General features: G+C 42.3%; 1 protein-coding gene across 3 annotated transcripts in view; it reads left to right on the top strand.

Annotated features, from left to right (window-relative positions):
- Positions 1-25,329, top strand: part of LOC126259405 (guanine nucleotide-binding protein subunit beta-5) — a 179,679-nt gene that overhangs the window by 137,313 nt on the left and 17,037 nt on the right. For all 3 annotated transcript variants that reach the window (XM_049956181.1, XM_049956180.1, XM_049956179.1), the window contains one exon: positions 21,275-21,418. In XM_049956181.1, coding sequence (XP_049812138.1) covers positions 21,275-21,418 — 144 coding nt within the window. The remainder of the gene's footprint in view (positions 1-21,274; positions 21,419-25,329) is intronic.

The following is a 25,329-nucleotide window of genomic DNA, read 5'->3' as shown; positions in this document are numbered from 1 at the left end:
CCTGGGGTAGATGCAGAGTGATACGGACATACTCCCAATGGAAAACATAGTAACAAGCACCCATGACATAGAAAAACAGCTGAAAGGATTTGAAAACAAATAAGTCACCAGGTCTAGATGGAATTGCAATTCAGTTTTACTGAGAGTACTCTGACATTTGCTCCTTACCTAGTTTCCATTTATCATGAATCTCTCGCCCACCACAGCCCCAAGTGACTGGAAAAAAGCGCAGGTGACTCCAGTACATAAGAAGGGTAGAAGAATGGACATGTAAAAATGCAGACCAATAACCCTAACATCAGTTTGCTGTAGAATCCTTGAACATATTCCCAGTTTGAACATAATAAACTTTCTTGAGACTGAGAAGCTTATGTTTACGAATCAGCATAGTTTTAGAATGTGTTGCTTGTACGAAACTCAGCTTGTCCTTTTCTCTCATGATATACAGCGAACTATGGATGGAGGGCAACAGGCTGATTCCATATTTCTAGATTTCTGGAAAGCATCTGACACGGTGCCTTATTGCAGGCTGTTAATGAAGGTATGGGCATATGGAGTAAGGTCACAGATAAGTGAGTGATCCAAAGACTTGATAAGTAATAGATCTGAATATGTTGTCGTTGACAGCATATATTCATCAGACACAAGGATATCGTCAGCAGTGCTCCAGGGAAGTGTGATAGTACCGCTGTTGTTCTCTGTATACACAAAAGATTTGGCAGGCAGGGTGGGCAGCAATCAGCAGTTGTGTGCTGATGATGCTGTGGTGTGCATTAAGGTATCAAAGTTGAGTGGCTGCAGCAAGATATAAGATGACTTGTGCAACCTATTCTTGAGTACTGCCTGAGTGTTTGGGGCCCATACCAGGTCCGATTGAAGGAAGACTTTGAAGGAATTCAGAGGTGGGCTGCTAGTTTTGTTACCGGTAGGTTCAAACAACACTTAAGTGTTACAGAGGTGCTTTGGGAACTCAGATGGGAATCCCTGCAGGAAAGGCAACGTTCTTTTCAAGAAACGATATTGAGAAAATTTAGAGAACTGGCATTTGAAGCTGGCTGCTGAACAATTCTGCTGCTGCTGACATACATTGCACATAAGCTCCAAAAAGATAAGATTCGAGAAATTAGGGCTCATACAAAGGCATATAGACAGTCATTTTTTCCCTTGCTCTAGTGCCAGTGGAACAGGAAAGGAAATGACTAGTAGTGGTAACGGGTACTCTCTGCCATGCACTGTACAGTGGCTTGCAGAGTATCCATGTAGATGTAGGTGTACTGCCGTGACTGGCTCCCTTGCCGGTAAGTAGAAAAGCTTTCATCTGACAGTGTGGACGTCAGAGGGAATGCTCGACTTTGGCAAGTCACTTTTAATGTTCCCATTTGGGTCTTGGCCATGGCCTAATAATTTTTTATTATTTAAGCATTTTGAGTGATGCATAACAAAGGTATAGCAATTTTTCAAAACCACAATCACCAGCTGGCTCTGATAAGTTTCATAGAAACATTTACTTCATAGTGCTCGAAAAGCATATGTTAATATGAGTTTGTAAATTCAAATTAATAAAGTGAAGGGTTAAACTAAGGATAGTTAATCTAAATAGGTTCTTACAAGATTGAATGAAAATCGTTAGTATAGCACTGTAGTATCATAACAGGTTTCTCTAATAAAACAGTACTGTAGTGATGTATTTGGCACCTGGCACCATAAGCTACACTGTTTTTAATAATGAAACCTAAAGTTGACAAGTTTTAATTTTTGCTAATACATTATATGGAGACCATACATGAGCTTTTCTTGTAACAAGCAGAACAACTGTACACTAAGGAACAGAGGAAAATAAAATATAAATTAAATTGAAACATTCTTGTGTTCTCACATCACATTGCCTTACAAGGGTTGACTGAAAAGTAATTCCTTCACCTTGGTGACTCTTCAACAGTTGGCAGAATCGGTATGCAGCAGGTACTGGCTTGTTCCGTAGACTCTTCTCTACAGCTCCAGTTGGTGGGAAGCCTTAGCATTGAACGGTTGTGTTGTTACAGTGTAAAGTATGGAACCCTGCACAGACGGTTGGTCAATGCGATTTAAGCAATGTGCAGTCATTGAGTTCTTGACACCAGAAGGTGTCACCCCAAAGGAGATTCATCAGAGAATGAAAGCAGTTTATGGTGATTGCGTTGATGTGAGTACTGTGTGTCATTGGGCGAGTAGGTTTAAAGATGTTGAGACAGGAACATCTCACTTGTGTGACAAATAAAGAGTTGAACGTCCTGTGACAGCCACCACTGAGTTTCACGAGCAAAATGTTGACAGATTGATTCAGAATGATCGTCGTATCACTCAGAGAGAAACTGCAAGCACAATCAGCATTTCACAAGAACGTATGGGTCACATTATTGCTTTGCTTGACTATTGGAAGATCAGTGCACGATGGGTATCCCGGTTGCTGACTCCTGAAATGAAAGCGCACAAGCATCCTCTGTACAGTCCAGGTTTAGTGCTGTCTGACTTCCATCTGTTCCCGATAATGAAAGGTGATCGGCGGGGACATCATTATGCTTCTAATGAAGACGTTGAGAGAACTGCGAGACGGTGGTTGCGGAAACAGTGTGTCGACTTCTTCCGTGACAGCTTCAGAAAACTTGTTAACTGTTGGCTGAAATTTATCCAGTTGGCTGGTGATTATGTGAAAATGTGAATATTGGTAATTAAAGATCACATTCTAAGGATTATTTCTGCGTTTGATTTAGCAAAATATTCCCATCCACATCCCATTAACGAAGGTGGAGGCATTACTTTTCATTCAACCCTCGCACAGTCATCATCATCATCTTCTTCTTCTTCTTCTTCTTCTTCTTCTTCTAGAGTTTGCAGCCCCCGGCCCAGTCTAATTGGAATGTAAGCCTCTCCATCTTTTCCTGTCCTACTACCATGTTTCTCTTTCCACCCTGTCCCAGTCTTTCTGCCTCTTCTTCACACATTGCTTCACTCCAACGATTGACACATCTCTTGGTCTTCCTCTAGGTGTCTTGCCTCCTATTGTCATTTCATGAGTGAGCCTATCATAGTATAGTGCCAGTTCAAATTCTTTTAACATGCCCATACCGTCTAAATCCTGTCTCTGCTATGATCTCTTGCATGGCCTTCTCTCATCATCCCGTTCCTCACTCTATCTATTGTAGTAACTCTTGCCATGCTTCTTTGAAATTTCATCTCACAGTATGTATCCTTCTCACTTGCCTTTTCTTCATTGTCCACATTTCTGATGTATACCTAAGTTATGGGCAAGCATTTGCCTGCTTTTTGGTTGTACATATTCACTCCATATCAGGCTTCATACACTCTGCTGAAAACAATCGATTTCCGTTTCCCTTTCACTAATCTCCTAATCATTCCTCCTGCTGTGTTCTGTTACACTCCCCAGATACTTGAAACTTTCCACTTTCTTTAGTACTTGCCTTCTTATATTAGTGAAATAATGCAAAATTTGCGGTTTTTATGAAATATCATTAAATCAGTAATTTTTGCAAAGTATCGTGAAATTTTTATTTTCCTGTATGAAAAATGTTGTAAATTTCAGGATGGCAGTTTACCAATAATCATAATTTATAGTTATAGAAGGCTAAAATTGCATTTTGGCTTCTTATTTCCTTAATGACAGTTAATTTCCTGCATAACTAACTATGATGCGACTTCAAAAAGTATCACCAAAAATGGAAACGAAACAGCAAAATTGGAAAAAAATAACACTGAAATTGACAAAAATGTAACACTGAATCAGAAAAAAATAGCGCCAAATTTGGCCGCAAAATAAAAAATCGTGTCTCTTTTTATATCCATTGTTACTCTCCTCTTATTCTTCATTGTTGCCATCATGAGGCCGACAGTTCAAATCCCCATCCCGTCATCCAGACTTTCCCTAAATTGTTTAAGGCAAATGCTGGGATGGTTCCTTCAAAAGGTTATTGGCATTTTTCTTGTCCATCCTTCCCTTGTCGAAGCTTTTGCTCCATCCCTAATGATCTCATTGAGGACGTTAAACTCTGAATCTCCCTTCATTCCTTCTGTGTACCTCACATTCTCCATTACCCCACACCACTGAATCATCTGCAAACAACATTGCTTTCACATTTTCATCTACTACTTACGTTGCCTCTGTGCCACTGTCTCATCCATAATGACGATGAAAAGTAGTGGGAATAGTGCGCTCCCTTGCTTCAGCCTTTTTTTCTGTTCTTACCCATCTGTCTACTCTCCTCCTACTTTTACACACACACACACACTTCCTTGGTATGTTTCCTTTATTCTTCTCATAATCAGCCTCTCAGTTCCCCTATTTCTGAAGGGTTTCCCAGATCCTTGCTTATTTTCACATATGTCTTCTCAGCGTCCAGGAACACCGTTACTAGATCGTTACAATATTTGTAATGTCTCTTGTGGAGCTGCCCTACACTAAAAATTAGACCCAATACGGACCTTCATGGTGTGAGCCCGTATTGTTCCTCTCCATCCTACTATCCTCTGTACTATTTTTTCCAGAATCTTATAACATACCTTGACAGCATGGCACATCAGAATAACTCCCTATGATTTTAACAGTTTCCTGCAATTTCTCTTAAAAACTGTCTCTATGACTCAAACAGTCGAAAATCCTGGCTAGATTGTAACAATATTATGAAAAGAAAAGTTTCCACTCACCATAGAGTGGTGACGCTGAGTTGCAGATAGGTGTTTTAACTGCGACCGGAACAGTCACAGTATTGACGTGACAGAAACTGCGGCGGGATCCATGGAGCGGCCTGCGAACAACAACACAACGGAAGAGGATGGACACGACCAACGAAGGAACTGACGAATAACAATAAGATCTAAACAACAGAATCATAAGAAACCACGTCCACTCATACAAAAAACAATAAATAAATACGCTGTCTAAGGCAAGGCGATACGTCCAGAGATGCACGCTAGATTAGACTGGCTGGCTGAGCAAGAGGTAGGCACTTAAATACATGATCAGGGGTGCCGCTATTGCCTGCTATGACTACGTGTTCCACTGCGGCGCCCTCACACTAAATGTGGACCAGGAGGCGCATGCCGCCACAGCTTATGGTGCAATGGTGTAGACACCTCTAGGGGTCCTCGACCTCCATGCCGTCTGGCGCGGTTTTAAATTCTGTGGTACATGGTACCAGAATAGGCACAAGAAAAAATCTTTCACCCCGTAAGGCCTTCGTTAAAAATAGACAAGGCCTTCGTTAAAAATAGACCACACACACACACACACACACACACACACACACACACACGCATGCAACTCACACATACATGACTGCAGTCTCAGACAAATGTAGCTACTCCGGGGGCAGCAACACCAGTGCATGATGGGAATGGCGACTGGGTGGAGGGAAAGTGGAGGCTGGGACGGGCAGGGGGAGGGATAGTAGATAGTAGGGTAGGGGTGGTGGTGGATAGTGCAGTGCTGTTGGGGAGCGCACAGGGACGACGTGGAGAGAGGGTACAGCAGCTATGTGCAGTTGGGAGGTTAGACAGCAGGCAGGGGAGAGATGGAGGAGGGGGGGGGGGAATAGCGGAATAGGAGAGAAGTAAAAAGACTATGTGTGGTGGAGGAATTAGGGCTTGGATTGGGAGCAGTGAGGCTGGATGGGTGACGACAATGACTAATGAAGGTTGAGGCCAGGAGGGTTACTGGAAAGTAGGATATATTGCAGGGAAAGTACCCAACTGCGCAATTCAGAAAAGCTGGTGTTGGTGGGAAGGATCCATATGGCACAGACTGTGAAGCAGTCATTGAAATGTAGGATCTCATGTTCACCAGCCGCTCAGCAACTGGGTGGTCCACTTGTTTCTTGGCCACACTTTGTCGGTGGCCATTCATGCGGGCAGACAGCTTGTTGTTTGTCATATAGGTGATGATTACGACCAGACTGGAGTATGTGGTGGTGGGAGGATGTATGGTTCTTGCATTTAGGTCTATTACAGGGGTATGAACAATGATGTAAGGGGTTGGGCGCAGGGGTTGTGTAGGGATGGACGAGTATATTGTGTAGGTTTAGTGGACCAGAATACCACTGTGGGAAGGATAGTGGGCAGGACATTTCTCATATCAGGGCACAACAAGAGGTAGTCGAAACCTTGGCGGTGAATGTAATTCAGTTGCTCCAGTCCTGGGTAGTACTGAGTTACGAGGGGAATGCTCATCTGTGGCCGGATGGTGGGACTTTGGGAGGTGGTGAGTGACTGGAAAGATAAGGCATGGGAGAATTGTTTTTTGTACAAGATTGGGAGGATAATCGCGGTCTGTGAAGGCTTTCAATGAGACCCTTGGTATATTTTGTGAGGGACTGCTCGTCACTGAAGATGCAGTTAACAGGTGGTGATCTGGGGTCAGTGGTGATGGATCACAGTTGGATGGAAGAGTGAACTGAGTCAGGCAAGTCAAGTCTGATTGGTAGGGTTCGTGGCAAAAAAAGTGTTTCCGCCATAGGGACCAGGAGAAGGAGAGAAGGTCTTTAACAAGTCCTGCATAATTGAATTTGGGAGTGGGCCAAAAGGTGTGGCCTTTGGAAAGGACTGATATTTCTGTGGAGCTAATGCTTCTGGAGGAAAGGTTCATGACAGTGTTTCAGGTCTGTTTAGGTACTGGATTCTGTTTGGTGGTGGGAGGGAGTTTTGGACTGTGGGGTAAACATAGTAGGTCTGCTATACAGGGTTTGTCATCTATGAATGTAGGTGGAGGAGGTTTGGAGGTTGTTGTAGAGGTAGTGGACAGTCGTACTCCAAGGTGGGAGTAGGAAGTGACCAGGGTGGAGAGCTTTTTGAGGTGGTGTTGTGCATGTACCAACTCTCCACTGTTCCTGCCCTTTACCACACAGTGCTGTTGTTCTCATTGCTGTTGATGCCACCACCCTTTACACTAACATCGCTAATGCTTGTAGCCGTACCGCTGTTTGAACACTACCTTTTCCAACGCCTGACGGATTCCAAACCAACAACCTTCTTCCTAGTCGCCATGACCAACTATATTTTCACCCACTTCTTCTTTGAAGACATTACCTACAAACAAATCCGAGGTACTGCTACCAGGCACCCGCATGGCACAATCGTATGCCAACCTATTCATGGGCCATCTAGTGGAATCCTTCCTATACACCCAGAATCCTATACCCCTCACCTGGTTCAGATTCATTGATGACATCTTTGCGATCTGGATCAAGGGTCAGGACACCCAATCCACATTGCTCCAGAACCTCAACTACTTCTCCCCCATTTTTTACCTGGTCCTACTCAACTCAACAAGCCACCTTCCCAGATGTTGACTTCTACCTAAAAGATGGCTACATCAGTACCTCCATCCATATCAAACCTATTAACCACCAGCAATACCTCCACTTCGGCAGCTGCCACCTGTTCCATACCAAGAAATCCCTTCCATACAGCCTAACCACCCAGGTCATCACATCTGCAGTGACGAGCGTTCCATCTCAAAATATACCAAGGGTCTCATTGAAGCCTTCGCAGACCGTAAATATCCTCCTGACCTTGTACAAAAACAAATATCCTGTGCCTTATCTTTCCAGTCACCCACCACCTCCCAAAGTCCTACCATCTGGCCACAGAGGAGCATTCCCCTCATTAATCAGTACCACCCAGGACTGGAAAACTGAATTACATTCTCCACCAGGGTTTTGACTGCCTTTCATTGTGCCCTGAAATGAGAAATGTCCTGCCCACCCCTCCTACCGTGGTTTTCCGCGGTCCACCGAACCTACACAATATACTCGTCCATCCTTACACAACAGCTGCTCCAAATCTCTTACCTCATGGCTCATACCAATGTAATAGGCCTAGATGAAAGACCTGTCCCACACACCACCTACTCCAGTATGGTCACAAACATTGCCTATCCCATCAAATGCAGGGCTAGCTGTGAAACCAGTTGTGTGATCTACAAGCTAAGCTGCAACTACTATGCTGCATTCTATGTGGGCGTGACAGCCAACAAGTTGTCTGCCCACATGAATGGCCACTGACAAACTGTGCCAAGAAACAAGCAGACCACCCTGTTGCTGAACACGTTGCCAAACATGACATCCTTCATTTCAGTGACTGCTTCACAGCCTGTGCCATATGGACCCTTCCCACCAACATCAGCTTTTCTGAATTGAACAGGTAGAACTTTCCCTGCAATATATCCTGTGTTCCCATAAACCTCGTGGCCTCAACCTTCATTAGTCGTTGTCCTCACCCATCCAGCCTCCGTGTTCCCATTCCAATCCTATACAGCCCTCATTCCACCATCGCACAGTCTTTTTACTTCTCTCCTTTGCCATTACCCTCTCCCTCCCTACCTCTTCCCTATCCTCCATCTAACCTCCTTACCCCCACCCAGTTGCCACTCTCATCGTGCACTGGTGTTGCTTCTCATACTGTGGCCACAGCTGCCTGAGACTGCAGTCATGTGTTTGTGAGTTGCGTTTGAACGCGTGAGTGCGTGCTTGCATGTGTGCATGTGTGTGTGTGTCTGTGTGTGTGATCTGTTTTTGGTGAAGGCCTTAATGGCCGAAAGCTTTATTTGTGACAGTCTTTTCGTTTTGCCTATCTGCGACTCAGCATCTCCGCTTTGTGGTGAGTGGCAACTTTCCTTTTCATAATAATGTCTATGTGATTCCCATTTTCCAGTCTTTGGATGTCCTTCCTTCTTTCCATACTGTTCTCACGACCTGACAGAGTTACAAAAAACCAACAATGCTACTTGCTCTCTCCATCTCCCCACTTACTTCACCCAGTCCAGGCACTTTTCTTTCTTCCTTTGACTTTATTGCTTCCTCTGCTCCTTTCAGGCTAGGTCCATCTTGATATCCTGTACATCACCAGGCACCTCATTTTCCTCTTCTATATTCTCATTGGGATTTGGTAGCTCTTCAGAATATTCCTTCCACACATCCTTGATTTCCTGTACATTTTCAACTTGGTTTACTTTTTTATTGATCATCTTGACATTTCACATTATGCATTCCTTCCTGGCCATAACTCTTCCATGGAGAATTGTCTTACTAACCATCCTCTTCCATCCCCCCAGGGGGTCCATAACTCTTTTGTGTATACGTGCATAGTGAGCATGGGACCCCAAGCTAGTGTGGCCCTCCTTCCTTTCCGGGATGCATACCTTCCTTTTCCGCATCCTTCCCCATCCCCCATCTCTGCCCCCCCCCCCCCGCCCCCCGCCCTCTCACCTCCGTCTCTTTCCTTCTCTTTCTCCCCGTCTGGGAGTATGTTTTGTGCCTACGTCCGGAGATGGACGCTCAAAAATGAAACACATTCTTCGCTTTCTCTGCTTGCAAGTCTTCGTCCTACCTTTGTCCTTCTGTTTTCCTTACCTCTTCTCTTCACCCTTTTCTCCGCTGTGGCATTTGAGACCTCTCTTCTTTCCTTTCCCTTTGTTTTCCCCTTTCTCTTTTTTCCTCCCTGTGCGTGTCTGAAGACCGACCCACGCATTTCCATGCGTAGCCGGTGACGGGGTAACGCGTAATTCCCCGCCCCGGGTAGACAGGTAGGACACGTACGTACCCCCTGGTAATGGCCAGGCACAGGGAGGGGTGGTTACCCGAGCTGATACCTTCCGAAAGTGCCGATTGGTCCCTCCGTCCGTTTCTCGGGAGGTGTGACCTGAAGTGTGAACAATCACCTAAGGCGGGAGTGCCCTCAGAGAGGGCCCCCACAGGGGAGGAGCGCGCCATCGGAGACGCCGGTAATCATGGGGGATATTTCCGCAATGGTTTCCTCATCTTCTACTATGTCTGCTCACAAGCGTAAGTTCAATGAGTCTCAGCCACAGACAGTTCTTCCATCGTTGCCACAGTTCCTTGTTATTTCTCGGTCTGACGAAGGTCACGACTTCTCCACGGTCAACCCTTTCATTATTCAGAAAGGTGTCGATGCAATTGCAGGTCCTGTAAAGTCTTGTTCCAGATTACGAAATGGCACTTTGTTGCTAGAAACAGTCAGTGCCCTCCAGGCACAAAAATTGCTGCGTACTTCACTGCTACACACCTTCCCTGTCCGGGTGGAAGCACACCACACTTTAAATTCCTCACGTGGGGTCGTTTATACACGCTCCCTCGGCGGATTGTTCGACGAGGAAATTCAAAACTACCTGTCTGACCAGGGCGTAACGACTGTTCATCGAGTCATGAAAAGGGTTGACATGAACATCGTTCCAACCCGTACAGTTTTCTTGACATTTGACAGAGTTCAACTCCCATCGAACATAAAAGCGGGCTATGAGATAATTTCCGTTCACCCTTACATCCCAAACCCTATGCGTTGCTATCGGTGTCAGCGGTTCAATCATACCAGCCAGTCCTGTTCCAATCCGGCCAAATGTGTTACCCGTGGCAAGGATGCCCATGAGGGTGCTTGTCCACCTCCATCCCCTCGTTGCATCAACTGTATGGGTGACCACGCTGCTTCCTGTAGAGATTGCCCCATTTTTAAAGATGAAAAGCTCATTCAGGAAATTAGTGAAGGAAAAGGTGTCGACCTTTGCTGCTCGAAAATTATTCGCCAGTCGAAAGCCCACTGTGCCTCAGACAGGTAAATACAGCACTGTCCTTGCCTCTCCTCGGCCAACAAAGGAGGCGGCCACGCAGATTTGTGACGTCACCTTTAGTGCCACAGTCGTCAGATCGGCCAGCGCAAAGATTGCCCGTTCAACCTCCCCACTTTCGCCTGCTCACTCTATGGCTCACCCTTCATCGGGTTCTGCTAAATCTTGAGCCCAAAAGTCAGACACCCGGACATCCTGTTTCCAAGAAGGCTAATAAGAAACCCAGTTCCTCTCCTTCTCCGCCACGGCGTGTCTCATCTGCAGCACCACCTGGCGCTAGCCGCCCTCAGCCGTCTTCTGTGTTGCCAAGGCGCACTGCTGGCGGCTGATCAACCGGCCGATCACTGGTGACAGGAGCTGCTCCTGAACAACCTATGTATCAGGATCTTCTGCCTTCGGCTGAATGCCGTTCCACGCTGTCGGTCACAAGCTCTGAGCAGTCGTTGAGTTGTGGGCAACCTTGGTCACATTCTTCCATTTTCTGTCCACCCTATGTCCATTATCCATTGGAATATTCGCGGCATTCGAGCCAATCTGGATGAGTTGTCGATCCTCTTATGATCCTACTCCCGGTCATCTTCTGTCTTCAGGAAACAAAGCTGCGTCCCCACGACTGCTTTGTTTTCCCCCATTTTCAGTCAGTCTGATTTGATCTCCCCTCTGTTGCAGGCACTCCAGCCCATGGAGGACTCATGATTCTTCTCCATGATACTCTCCATTATCACCCAATCCACTTAAACACTTCCTTCCAAGCTGTCGCTGTCCGTCTTTCCCTTTCTGGATACACCTTCTTTCTTTGTACTGTATACATTCCATCGTCCACACCAATGGCACGAGCTGATCTCCTTCATCTTCTTGGTCAGCTTCCACCCCCCTATTTGATGGTTGGGGACTTCAATGCCCACCACCCGCTTTGGGGATCTCCACATCCATGTCAGTGTGGCTCACTATTGATAGACGTCTTCCACCAAGCGGATCTTGTTTGCCTCAACACTGGGGACCCTGCATTTTTGTCTGCCTCCATGACAAATTTCTCTCATTTGGACCTTTCGGTCGGTACTGTGCTGCTAGCTCGGCACTTCGAATGGTTCGCCCTTGCTGATACACACTCGAGTGACCACTTCCCACGTGTCCTTCGATTGCAGCCACAACTGCCATATATGCACCTGCGACACTGGAAGTTTGCCCAAGCCAATTGGACACTTTTTTCGTCTCTTGCGACATTCGATGACCATCACTTTCCTAGCGTCGACGATGAGGCCACTCATATTACAGACGTTATTCTTACAGCTGCGGAACGTTCAATACCTCACACCTCCGAATTGCCCTGTTGCCCCCCAGTTCCTTGGTGGAACGAGGCATGCCGTGACGCAATACGTGAGCGGCGACGTGCTCTTCGTGTAGGACACCATCCTACTTTGGCCAACTGTATCTGCTATAAGCAGTTCCATGTACGATGCCGTTGCGTCATCCGCGATAGCAAGAAGGCAAGCTGGGACTTCTTTACTAGCTCATTTAACACCTTCACTCCCTCCTCGGAAGTTTGGAGTCGGATTCGACGGTTATCTGGCGCGCCTAGATTCTCCCCGGTCTCTGGGCTCATTGTCGTGCATGATACATTAGTGGACCCCGTTGCAATTTCTAACTCATTGGGTCAAACTTTGCTGAGATTTCGAGCTCTTTAAATTACCCGCCAGTGTTTCTCCCAAAGAAACGCGCAGTGGAAATGCAAACTCTTGCCTTCTCTCAAAATCGCAAAAGCTACAACACTGTTTTCTCCATGCGGGAACTCCAACATGCACTCTCTTCTTCTCGCTCTTTCGCCCCGGGACCGGATGGTATCCACATCCAAATGTTACTGCATTTACCATACCATAGTCTGCGTTACCTCCTTCACCTTTATAATCAAATTTGAACTGCTCTCAACGGACCAGCATTCTTGAACGACATCTTCAAGGCTGTCTCAATCGCCTCCACTCTTGGAGCATCGAAACCGGCTTCCGCTTTTCTCTCAGTAAGACCGTTTGTGTTAATTTTTGGCGTCTTCCTTACATCTAGGACCTGTCAACCTTCCGTTTTCAGACGTCGCTAAATTCTTCGGTCTTATGTTTGACCGAAAACTGTGCTGGACCTCCCACGTTTCCTATCTTTCAGCTCGCTGTCTGCAATCCCTCAACACCCTCCGTGTCCTGAATGGTACCTCCTGGGGAGCGGACCGAGTGGTCCTTCTCCGCCTCTATCGCGCCTTAGTGCGCTCGAAATTGGACTATGGAAGCATAGTTTACTCCCCTGCTCAGCCGTCTATTCTTCGTCGTCTCTATCCACCACCGTGGATTACGTTTAGTGTCTGGAGCTTTTTACACCAGCCCTGTGGAAAGCCTTTATGCTGAGACTGCTGAACCTCCACTGTCCAATCGGCAAGCTGTCCTTCTGAGTCGTTATGCTAGCCATCTGTCTTCCATGCCTGCTAATCCGGCCCATGACATTTTTTTTTTTTTTTTTTTTTTTTTTTTTTTTTTTTTTTTTGACGCCTCCTTGGATTTAGGGTATGCAGGCCGCCTTTCCTCCCTACTACCACCAGGAGTCCACTTCCGTCAACTGCTCCATTCTCTATCCTTTCGCTTTCCTAAAACTTTCTTGACAACTTGGAGTACAGCACCGCCTTGGCTCCGGCCCAGGACCTGCCTGCTCCGTGACCTTTGTCAGTTTCCCAAGGATGGTACCCCTTCTCTTGTTTATCGTCGGGCATTTGCTGCTCTATGTGCACAAATGAAGGAAGCCACATTTATTTACACTAATGGTTCCAAAACATCGTTTGGTGTTGGGAGTGCCTATATTGTTGGCGACACCCCACATTGATTTTGGCTTCCCGACCAGTGTTCGGTTTGTACTGCGGAGCTGTACGCTGTTCTCCAGGCTGTCCAGTACATCCTTCACCATCAGCGGATACAGTATGTTATCTGTTCAGATTCTCTCAGCTCTCTCCTCAGTCTCCAAGCTCTCTATCCTGTCCACCCTCTGGTCCACCGAATTCAGGACTGCCTCCACTTGCTCCACTTGCAGGGTGTCTCTGTGGCGTTCCTCTGGATCCCAGGACATGGTGGTATCTGTGGAAATGAGGCGGCCGATATAGCGGCCAATGCTGCAGTCTCTCTTCTTCAGCCAGCTATTTGCATGATTCCCTTTGCCGATCTACAGAATGTTTTATGTCATCGTGTTGCTTTTTTATGGCATGCACATTGGTCGACACTTCCCAATAATAAATTGCGGGATGTGAAAGCTCTTCCCTGTGCTTGGACCTCTTCCTCCCAAACGCGTCGTCAGGAGGAGGTAATTTTAACTAGACTCCGGATAGGGCACTGTCTTTTTAGCCATCGACGTCTTTTAAGTGGCGATCCTCCCCCACTCTGTCCCCACTGCTCTCAGCTGTGTACGGTAAGACACCTTTTACTTTATTGCCCGTATTTTACTCTGTTACGCGCCTGTCTACAGCTGTCGCCTGATATATCTTCCATTTTAGCAGATGACACACGCTCAGCCGATCGCGTTCTCGAGTTTATTAGTGCCAGTGAGATGACGTCAGTCATTTGAAGCTCTTTTTGGGGACAACCAACCCCCTTCTATAGTGGTTTTTTAAGCTTTCCTTCTGTTTTTAGTTTCTCCAATTTTTTGAGTTTTGTTCCCATTGCTGCTGGTTTCCAGTTTTTTTTTTTTTTTTTTACCTAAGTCACAGACAGGGCGCTAATGACCGTAGCAGTATTGCGCCCTAAAACCCTAACAAAAAAAAAAAAAATAAATCCTCTTCCATAATTTTTGTCCACTCTTCCATCCATTTTCAATTCTCCCCTGTAACAACTCTCTTGGCCACCTCCTTATCGGCAATTTCTTCTTACTTCCTTTGTTCTCTACTGAAACCAATACAGAATGCTTTGTTTCTGTTTGCAACTTTTCCTCCGCCACACTATCATTCCACCAGAGTGTTTATTTGCACCTTTTCAAATCACTGGTTCTTCTGCACATAACAAGGGTAGGAATTTAAATAGTGACAACTATTTATCCACAACCGATACAAAAGAGTTACATGTTTGCACCCGTAACTGTCCTTCAAAGTAGTCACCAGCATTGTGTAAAATCCATTGCCAGCGATGTGGAAGGCGTAGTGTACCATTAACAGAGCCTGTTCCGTTGATGGTATGGATGGAGTGGTGTGCTGCCTGTCGAATCTCTGGAACAGCCCTGTAGCGAATGCCACAAGTGGTTCCTTCATCTTCAGAATCAAATCAAAGTCACAAGGACTTAAGTCCAGGGAGTATGGTCAATGTTACAGTACTTCCCAGTCTCATCGACCAAACAGAGCATCCACAGCTTGCACTGTATGCACCCACACCTTGTTGTGCAAAATAATGGGTGAGTTGTGCAGAAAGTGTCGCCGCTTCTTTCACAAAGCTGGTCGCAGGTGATACTCCAAAAATGAACTGTAATACTGTGCATTGACAGTCTGCCGTGGAGGAAAGTAATGTGTTACAATAAGACCATCACAGTTGTACATGAGAACCACCATAACTTTAGACTGCTCCTTTCACACCATCTACAGAATAGGCTCTGCTAACGGTATACTGCGCCATCCACATCGCTGGCAATGTGTTTTACACAACGCTGGTAACTGGGTCATTCCATATCAAATCACCCAATAAAAAATAAATTTTACACCCACCTCCTTAGATTTTCATGAAATTTCGCTCAAATGGTTCTAATACCATCCTGACAACATCTGCAATTTTTTTTTTTTTGCTGCATCTCTTATAATTTTTTTTTTAATAAATTTTTAAAGTTTTTATGTTTTGCGTTTTCCGAACCTATGGAAATGGTAAATTTAATTTGTATTCAAAACTTTAAAATTGCTTATCTTAAAAACTCTTTTAGATAACATCATGAATTTTTGCAGCAAGTTTATTTATTATACATATTTGAAGATAAAAATGATACTATTAAAATATATTAATATTTTCTATTTAAAAAAATATATGTATTTTTTTCTTTTTTTTTTAACGGATGTTTTGTTTTATAAGAATTGCAATATCTAGAGTCTCAGACCTGATAGAATGCTCAAATTTGTTTTAATTTACTCTTAAACATATAGGCTACTTGATAAAACAAAAATAATGATGGCTTTTAACATGTTTATTAATTATAGTAGATTACATTAGAATTATGTACAAAGATAGTGTACGACACTTATGTATAACCCAACTGATTGCTTGAAACATTGAATTTTTTGAGTAATTTTGTCTTTTTAATAAACATTAATGCTGATTCAAACTGTTTTTCCACTTCATCCAAGAGCTTTCAGTTCTTTTGATACAGTATTTTTTGAAGTAATACATTCTTCCAGTGCCGCTTGATTGAGGTGCGTCTACTACACAGACTATGTGCTCCAAAGGCACTATGCAAGAATCTCTTTCAGGCCAATAAAATGATGCAGCTGGTCCTGAAGGATGTAGAAACAGAATTTCTGCATCTTCTTAATCATTGAATATTGTTTTTACCAGTCCAAAGTACCAGTTACCATCATAATTTGCAGCCACATAGCTATTTATGGATGGTTCAACACGAACCCAATCAGAAGAAGAATGGAAAGAAAAGACTAAGGAGGGTTTTACACTATCTGTAGTCCTTCTAATTTCAAGGTTGTTTGTTGGAAGTGGTTTGAAGTTATGAAAACTTCTTGTTCCAGGAATGGTTCGGGTTGCTGAAAAACGTTTTTCTGGTTTTAACCGTAGCAAATTAGCTTCTTTTTTGTCAATAACATGAAAATGAATGTTTTCAATATTTTTTTCACAAACCTTGTACACATCGATTGCTGTCATTATTTGTTCTTCGTCTGAAAGCTGTAGACTGGCTTTCCTTAAAATTCTTTTAATAGTTCCTCCTAGGCCATCACAAATTGACTTCCCATGACTTGTTGCAAAAAAAAGAGTGTTGGGCCTTCAAATTAAAGTCTCTTAAGTGTTCAGTCAAATTTTTAAAACTGTTTCTATTTTTGTACTGCCCAGCACAACCATCTGTAAAGTAGTGAACTGAGTCAATGTCAGTATGATGTAATGACAGCCACTTTGTAATTTCTTTTTGTACAAAGTTAACAAAACCAGTGTCATGTTCTTGGTCATCACTAATAAAACAGTGGTTGGAAACAAAAACATTGTTTTCCTCATTTCTTAGAAAAACTCCAACTGGGTGTAGAGTACAACCACCTCTATTCCAGTGGTAACTTTGGATCTCATTTTGTATAACAAAGGAATAATTTTCACTGAAATCCATCACAATAATTGCTGTTTTGGGTGGTGGGTCTTCTTTCAATCTTTTAAAGGCTGCTGATTGGGATTTTGCTATAAACGAGTGCGGGGTGAGCTTTTCCAATGACCTAACCAATAAAGAAATGTAGTCTTCAACACTGATAGACTGTTTGATCATTTCTGCCCTGTCTGTGTTAACCCACTGACTGATTACAATTTCTTCTTCTAAATCATAATGTTTACTTAGTTTTTCAGTTAAGTACTCAGTGCAGTATTTGCAGGACAGCTGTCGCAATGATGTAGCATGCAGTTTTGGTTTTCCGTGTTGCACACAAGCATCTTAATTAGGTCTTTATAAGTTTCTTCAATTTTCACAGCATCCAGTAATAGTTTAACATTCTGGTGGATACTGCATACACATACAGTATGTGTGCCTGCAGTACCAGCAAGGATACACCATTTAGGTCTCAAGAAACAAAATTTTGAAAATCCTACTTCTACCTCGGGATTCTCCCATTTGAAAGAATAATAGAGTTCTCTCAAGTTACACAAAATGAGTCTTTTTTGCATGTACACATTTTTTGAACACTTACTTTGTCTTTTGTTCCAGGTAGCACTCTGGAACTTTCCTCCTTTTCATAAAAATCTGTTACAAGTCTTACTGTATTTTCAGAAAGAGTTTTACCTTTTTTTGGACCAGGAGTTTCCAAAATACCCTTTTCAGATTTTAGCTTTCTAGCTTGTCGCACCATGTACTCACTTACATTAAATTCTTTCATCACTTTATTCCGACTCCAAGAATCTGGAGCCAAGGTCAGAATCTGGATTTTTCTACACCTCCCAACAGATGAAATCTTCTCTTTCATAAGAGAAATCATTACATCAAAATCCTTTGCTTCCTCAACCACACTTGTATCTTCTTCATCATCATCAGAACTTGGTGCATCATATTTTAATGCTTTTGAAACCGCCTTTTTTGCAGTCTTTTCAATACTGCTAACGCTCCTTTTAAAATAAGACCCTTTACTTTGTTCTGACAAGCCATGAAGCTTTATCAGTGTTAAACCTAAATTATCAAGAGCAATGTTTGTTTGTACAAGGGATTCATTTCTGGATTCAAATGATTCTAATTCAACCATGACTTCATCATCTGTTTCACTTTCATTGACTTCAACTCTTAATTTTTCCTCACAAAAGTTACGACATGTTGAGCAAAGCTTTTGGCCAGGTTTTATGCTAATATTTTTTGTCAGTAATTGTTTAGAAAGATCCAAGCCTACACTTCTCAAAGATTTTTTGATGGGCTCTTTGTGTTTTTTTTAGTGGGTCTACACATGTTGTTTGATACTTTTCAAAAACATTTAAAAAGTAGTAGCTGTGGTGTGAACATATATTCTTAAATTCACACAGATTAATTCCTGATCGTAAGTGGATCAAATCTTTTTCTTCCTCACTCAATTCAGATACTGGTTGTAACTTTTTTGAAGGTGTGTAGGTTGTTTGGAAACAGTCAGATTTTTTAAATAACCCTACCTTACAGGTTTGAATATCTGACATACTGATTTCACTTTTGGTCTGATTACTGTTCTGGTTAATTTTATAGGATATTGGAAAAGAATCTCTGTAAACTAAGTAACAGTACTTACTGAAAGTTCGAATAAACTTAATAAAATACTACCCAAGCACTATTTAACACTGTAAAAATTTTTTACTTCAAAACACAGGAGTAACAAAACAAAATCCAACCGTACATTGTTACTCCAAGAAGACAAAAACTTATTTTCGGTGTCTAAGTCACTTGATACTTTTTATTTTTAAAATATAAATAATATTATTTTAAAAATTAGTTAACTATCAAACAGGTTAAAAAGCCAACATAATTTTTCTTTTATCTAATAGCCTATACAATTAAGAGTATTTTAAAACAAATTTGAGCTTTCTATCAGGTCTGAGACACTAGATATTGCAGTTTTTGTAAAACTAAACATCCGTTAGCTAAAAAAAAAATAAAAAATAAAAAACTTGTAATTTTTTTTTTCATTTTAAAGATTTTAATATATCTTTATGGTAATTTTTTTTAACTTTTAGATATAATACACAAACGTATTCCAAAATTTCATACTGATATCTTGAGTATTCTTTAATATACAATTTTTTTTAGTTGTGAGTACACGTTTAAGTTATGATTTCCGACTGCTGAAACAATGCCAAATCTAAAAACTTTAAAAATTTATAAAAAAAACTATAAGACATAGAGCAAAAAAATTTTACAAGTGCTTTCAGGATGATAAAAGAAGTAATTGTACCAAGTTTCATCAAAATCTGACATGGTTGGTGTCAAGGCCTGGGTGACTTGACATGGAATGACCCAACTACTTTGAAGGACAGTAACAGGTGCAAACATGTAACTCTTTTGTATCAGTTGTGAATAAATAGTTGCCTCTATTTAAGTTCTAACCCTCGTATTTTCTGCCACTTCCAGCCCCCCCCCCTCTCCCCCCTCCTATTTCTCTGCAACCAATGAAGGTCTTGTTAGCAGTTCTTTCCTTTCAGCTTCCACACTCTTACCCTTCTTTCTGCCCATTTTTCCTCTTTAATCTCTCAAATAATCACTACAAAAAGATAGTTATCACTATATAAGGCTTCGGAATGTATTACCTTGACATCTGTGACTGTTCTGTTTGTGTCCTGGTCGCATATTGTGTAGCATATCACAGATTTACTTGGGAAATCATGGTGTATCACATTACATTAGGACTTTCCCTCTTCTTAAACCAGGCTTTTGTCTTTCCATATATTTATGTCTCCCAATACCATGATCTTCTCTCTGATTAATTGTCTCCACATTTTCTCTTCAAAGTCATCCTTCTCCTTAATGGAGCATGCATCTTATGGTGCTTATATGAGGAGAATTTCCATGTCCTTTCCTTGCAGTTCCACTCTGACCATCATTATCCTGTCTCTTATTCCCTTCACCTCCTCTTTTAATCTTCCTCTTATCAGTACTACCAGTCGATGTCTTCCTTCTACCTCATGCCTATTCCAGCACAACCTATATTCATTCCTAAATTCCCTACCTCCTCTAACCTTCCACCTGGTTTCTGACAATCTTAGAATTTCAAGTCTCCTTCCACTCATCACTTCCACAAATAGCCACCTTCCCTGTCAGCGTTTGTATGTTCATTGTACCAAATCTTGAGAATTGCGGGGTATGCTTGCATTATGTCCACTATTTCCCATCTTTGAAAGCATGTTTTTTAGCCATTAGTGGCCTGATAGGCCAATGACAGCTGGATTTTCTATCACATTTTTCTCTGTGGACTTTTTGGTCTGCGGGAGATATTTAATTTCATTCCTTCCCTTCAACGATTTGGAGCTGCTGATGCGCATTGCCTGATCCACCACTTAGGAACACGATCTCTGTGGTTAAGACGACTCTGAGAGATTTTCTGCTGTAAATGCTTGAAATTTTTGTCTCCATCAGCACTACTAATTTGCCAGCACTGAAGAAATTATAATTGCATCTTGTCAGAAATTTGTTGTCATGGCCTCACAAATGGTCAGGATTTGTTTTTAATTAATTTATTTCTGATCCCATTAAAAGTCCTACTTCCTTCCTATCAGTCTTTACCTCAATAAGTGTTAGGAAAAAAATAAAAAAAAAGTCTTTCCTACTTACTTGTGTCACGTAGACCCTACCAAAACAAAAATAATCTCCTGCACTTCAGGTGTAATCTGGTTACTGTATTCGCTTATCTCACGAAACAGACTCAGAATCCAGCCACAAATAAGCTGATATGAAAAAAATGCTGTTTGCTACTACACATCACCGCTTCAGTATAACTTATGGCGTCTTCCTACGTTTACGTCCATTCAGAAACAATGTGGGTACTTCTTATACATGATGTGAAAGAACAATGCATCTCTTCTCTTCTAGGGATGTTCAGTATTACTTCACAATTATGACCTTGGTCAGTTTTAAGTACCATGGTTCCTTGAGGTGTCTTGATTAACTGTATGCATATTCTGTGGTGGTTGGACCAAGATCTCTGCACAGTAGCAGCAGTGTCTTAGAGATATCACACTTCTCAACTCAGATGGATGGTTTCACTTTCTGTCATATGTTCCAAATTTAGTAAACACTTACAATATGAAACAAATGGTTTAACAGGTGTAATTTCTATGCATGAGTGTACTAAACATTACAAATCAAATACTTTTCATGATGATACAGAACTTATATTACTCCATATTATTGGTACTTGTAATAAGGAGAAACTATGCCCTAAGTTAATGTCCATCTTATTTCCATGGCCAAAATAGAATATCACAGTGTTCCATTTTGAATTTGCAGATCCTGACAGGGAGTGGAGATTCTACATGTGCGCTGTGGGATGTGGAATCAGGACAGTTGCTGCAAAATTTCCATGGTCACAATGGAGATGTAATGGCCATTGATCTTGCTCCCTCTGAGACTGGCAATACGTTTGTATCTGGGGTAATCATAATTTTAAAACATAAAATACATGTTATGTAGCATAAGTATTTCTCACTAATGTGAGAATGTTTTAAATTTTAAGTTGTGAAAATTGTTCAGTCAACAGACGTGGAGTGAATACTTTGAAGAGTTTGCATTTATTGTTCAGGTTATGCCCAAACTTCAGGGCTTTGTTCTGTTTTACACAGTAAAAGTTTCAAACAAACTATTGTAGTTCAGCTATTCAAATTTTGTATCAAATTTTCTTACTGTTAACATTGTAAATTACCAAGATATCTGTACATGACCAATGGGGCTTAGGCAGGATAACTTTGTTTTGATGGAAAGGATCAGGAATGTACGTCATTAAGAGCGGTCCAATTATAGCTCGCTCAACTGGGATCAAAGCTTTTTGGGAACTGAAAGTGTTGAGAATGTAGCAACAAGTTTTAGGCCTCTGAGAGGGAAAGACTGGTAGCAGCCAGCATTAGTGTGGGAAGTTTGCAAGACAGTCAGGTATCAACCCTCGGGCTACTCTACTCATTCCAAAGTTCAAGACCTATAGAACACCAATTCCTGCACACTGTTCCAGTAAATGGACAGTTGTTTCTTGAACAGTTCACTATGTATCTGCATGGGATTGGCTGCTGAAAGACCACTTGGTCATGTCGAGGCCGCTAACCATCACAGCCATCTACTCAACAAACCTCGAAATCTGACTCACTTCCTCACTTGAATCTTAATCAAATCTTTTTGATAATAAGTACAGATTTGTAAGTGAGGCCAACTCCCAACAAGTGCGTAACATTGTAAACAACTGGTGTAAGAACAGATACTGCTGTGCTCACAATGAATGGATTTGGTAATTAGTTGTTCAGGCGATATTTAGTCAGTTATATGGAGATAATCCATGACAGGATTGATATAGTGAAGAGAAACATGACACCTTAACCATCACCATGCATGATCAACCCCTCTCATTAATGATTCCAAAAACTCAGTTTTATACATTCAGTGGCCAGTTTCATTCAGTGTTAAGACTATCATTAAAAATGATTACAAGTTTTCCGTAATTTAATGAGGAATCGGAAGTCATTACTGAGATGAGAGCTGGCTTAGTGCAAGACAAACTTAGGTCACAGATGTGACATGTTTTATGACCAGATATAGAAAGGCTGAAGGCTTCTGTGTAGGATAAAATCATCTAGAGAAATATTTATGGTGCAGTTATAACAAAACACAATCCACTTGCAAATGTATGTAAATTTCATCTGTCATATTTACCCAAGAGGAATGGTATGCTTATACTGTAATAATCATGGTGTCATATTTGACATGACTAACACTCATTCTGTATTTTCATCTGCATGTCCTGTTTTGTTCTAAATTGAATGAGAGCATATCAGTCTCATAAAAGAGAAAACATGCAGAAGAGAAGACGGGGGGGGGGGGGGGGGGAGGGAGGGAGGGAGGGAGAGAGAGAGAGAGAGAGAGAGAGGGGGGGGGGAGGGAGAGAGAGAGAGAGAGAGAATGTACCCCTTTAATGTAGAAGGTTGCTCATATAAAGGACATGTTTTTAAAAGTTTACATGAAGAAAGTTCCCATTTTAATATGGAAACCCAGCTACGGTGATGATGCAGGATACATATTTATGCAAAGAGTTACATTAATGCAGAAGACCCATGTGTAATGTTTGTAGAGACTGAAAATGCCTGGCTTTTGCATTTGTTGGAAGTCTGCACAGAAACAACTTCAGGTACACACATCGCTCACATACACTATGTGATCAGAAGTATCCGGACACACGCAAAACCATACTTTTTCATATTAGGTGTATTGTGCTGCCACCTACTACCAGGTACTCCATGTCAGTGACCTCAGTAGTCATTAGACACTGTGAGAGAGCAGAATGGGGTGCCCTGCAGAACTCACGAACTTCGAATGTGGTCAGGTGATTGGGAGTCACTTGTGTCATACATCTGTATGTGAGATTTCCACACTCCTAAACATCCCTAGGCCCACTGTTTCCAATGTGATAGTGAAGTGGAAACGTGAAGGGACACATATAGCACAAAAGCCTACAGGCTGACCTTGTCTGTTGATTGAGAGAGACCGTGGACAGTTGGAGAGGGTTGTAATGTGTAGTAGACAAACATTTATCCAGATCATCACACAGGAATTCCAAACTGCTCAGGATTCACTGCAAGTACTATGACAGTTAGATGGGAGGTGAGAATACTTGGATTTCATGGTCGAGCAGCTGCTTGTAATCCACACATCGCCCAGTAAATGCCAAACGATGCCTTGCTTGCTGTAAGGAGCATAAGCATTTTATGACTGAGCAGTGGAAAAAGATTGTATGGAGTGATGAATCACAGTACACAATGTGGTGATCCAATGGCAAGGTGTGGATATGGCAAATGCCCAGTGAACGTCATCTACCAGTGTGTATAGTGCCAACAGTAAAATTCGGAGACGGTGGTGTTATGGTGTTGTCGTGTGTTTCATGGAGGGGGCTTGTAATCCTTGTTTTGCATGGAACTATCACAGTAGAGGCCTACATTGATGTTTTAAGCACCTCCTTGCTTCCCACTGTTGAAGAGCAATTCGGGGAGGGTGATTGCATCTTTCAACATGATCGAGCACCTGTTCATAATGCACAGCCTGTGACAGAGTGGTTACACAATAGTAACATCCCTGCAATGAGCTGGCCTGCAAAGAGTCCTGACCTGAATCCTATAGAACACCTATGGGATATTTTGGAACGCTGACTTCGTGCCAGGCCTCACCGAGCGACATCGATACCTTTCCTCAGTGCAACACTCGATGAAGAATGGTCTGCCATTCCCCAAGGAACCTTCCAGCACCTGATTGAACGTATGCCTGTGAGAGTGGAAGCTGTCATCAAGGCTGAGGGTGGATCAACACCATATTGAATTCCAGCATTACTGATGGAGGGCACTACAAACTTGTAAGTCATTTTCAGCCATGTGTCAGGATACTTTTGATGTTATAATGTAGTTTTGTACTGTTTGTTCATATCTTCATGTGCCAGTCATCATTCAAGCAGCAACTACGCTGCACTATTACTCCTGAAACAGTAACATTTATTACTCCTGAAACAGTAACATTTATTACTCCTGAAACAGTAACATTCGAGATGTTGAAAATTCGTAGGAATATTGTCTTAATAGCTGTGACAATCCTTAGGAAGAATGATTTAACGATGTTGATCTCATTTGGCTTTCTGGATTTTCAGTCTTCTTTGTATAGTCTCAGGAAGCCAACATGTCCAAGAATTTCCCTCAGACGTCTTGGTATTTCCCAGCACACATCATTAAAAGTGTATGTGTAGTAAATAACACCATTTGGATGGTCCTGCAACACCCTCAGGTCTGTAACTGTAGGCTCATTTTTTACAATTCTTTCAGGCCTAATTGAGTCATACAGCCAGAAACTTTTCTCTGCGTAGTTGGTGAATCTCGGTAAGGGACTTCGAAGGGTCAAGGCTTCCATCTCGCCTCTTCAGATACCAAGGCATATTTGCTAGGAAGTGTAACTTCGTGTCCTTTCATCTTGCACTTGATGCCACTGTGAACTGAGTTACATTCCATCTGAGTGTGACCTTACTCCAAAAACTTTTGTCTAATCAAAACTTATGTATCAATAGTTAATCTTAAGAGAGCATATGATAATATCACACTTCCATTCTGAAATGTGCAGCCACCAGAATATAAAGACTTTGGTGAGATTTTCATTAATCGTTTTGAACAGTGTGCCCACTATACACAAGACAAAACTTGATGCAACCTATTACATTGTAAAGTTGTGAACAGCCGATTTTGTTTTATGATAAACTGCACTTGCATGTTAAAATGGAGCTAATTTCATGGCCTGTAAGTCAATGTTGTATTCTGAGCACAGCTTCCACT

This window comes from Schistocerca nitens, chromosome 5, assembly GCF_023898315.1.
Source record: "Schistocerca nitens isolate TAMUIC-IGC-003100 chromosome 5, iqSchNite1.1, whole genome shotgun sequence".
Taxonomy (NCBI): Eukaryota; Metazoa; Arthropoda; class Insecta; order Orthoptera; family Acrididae; genus Schistocerca; species Schistocerca nitens.
The sequence above is the reverse complement of the archived record's forward strand: the minus strand, read 5'-3'. Positions and strand labels throughout refer to the sequence as shown.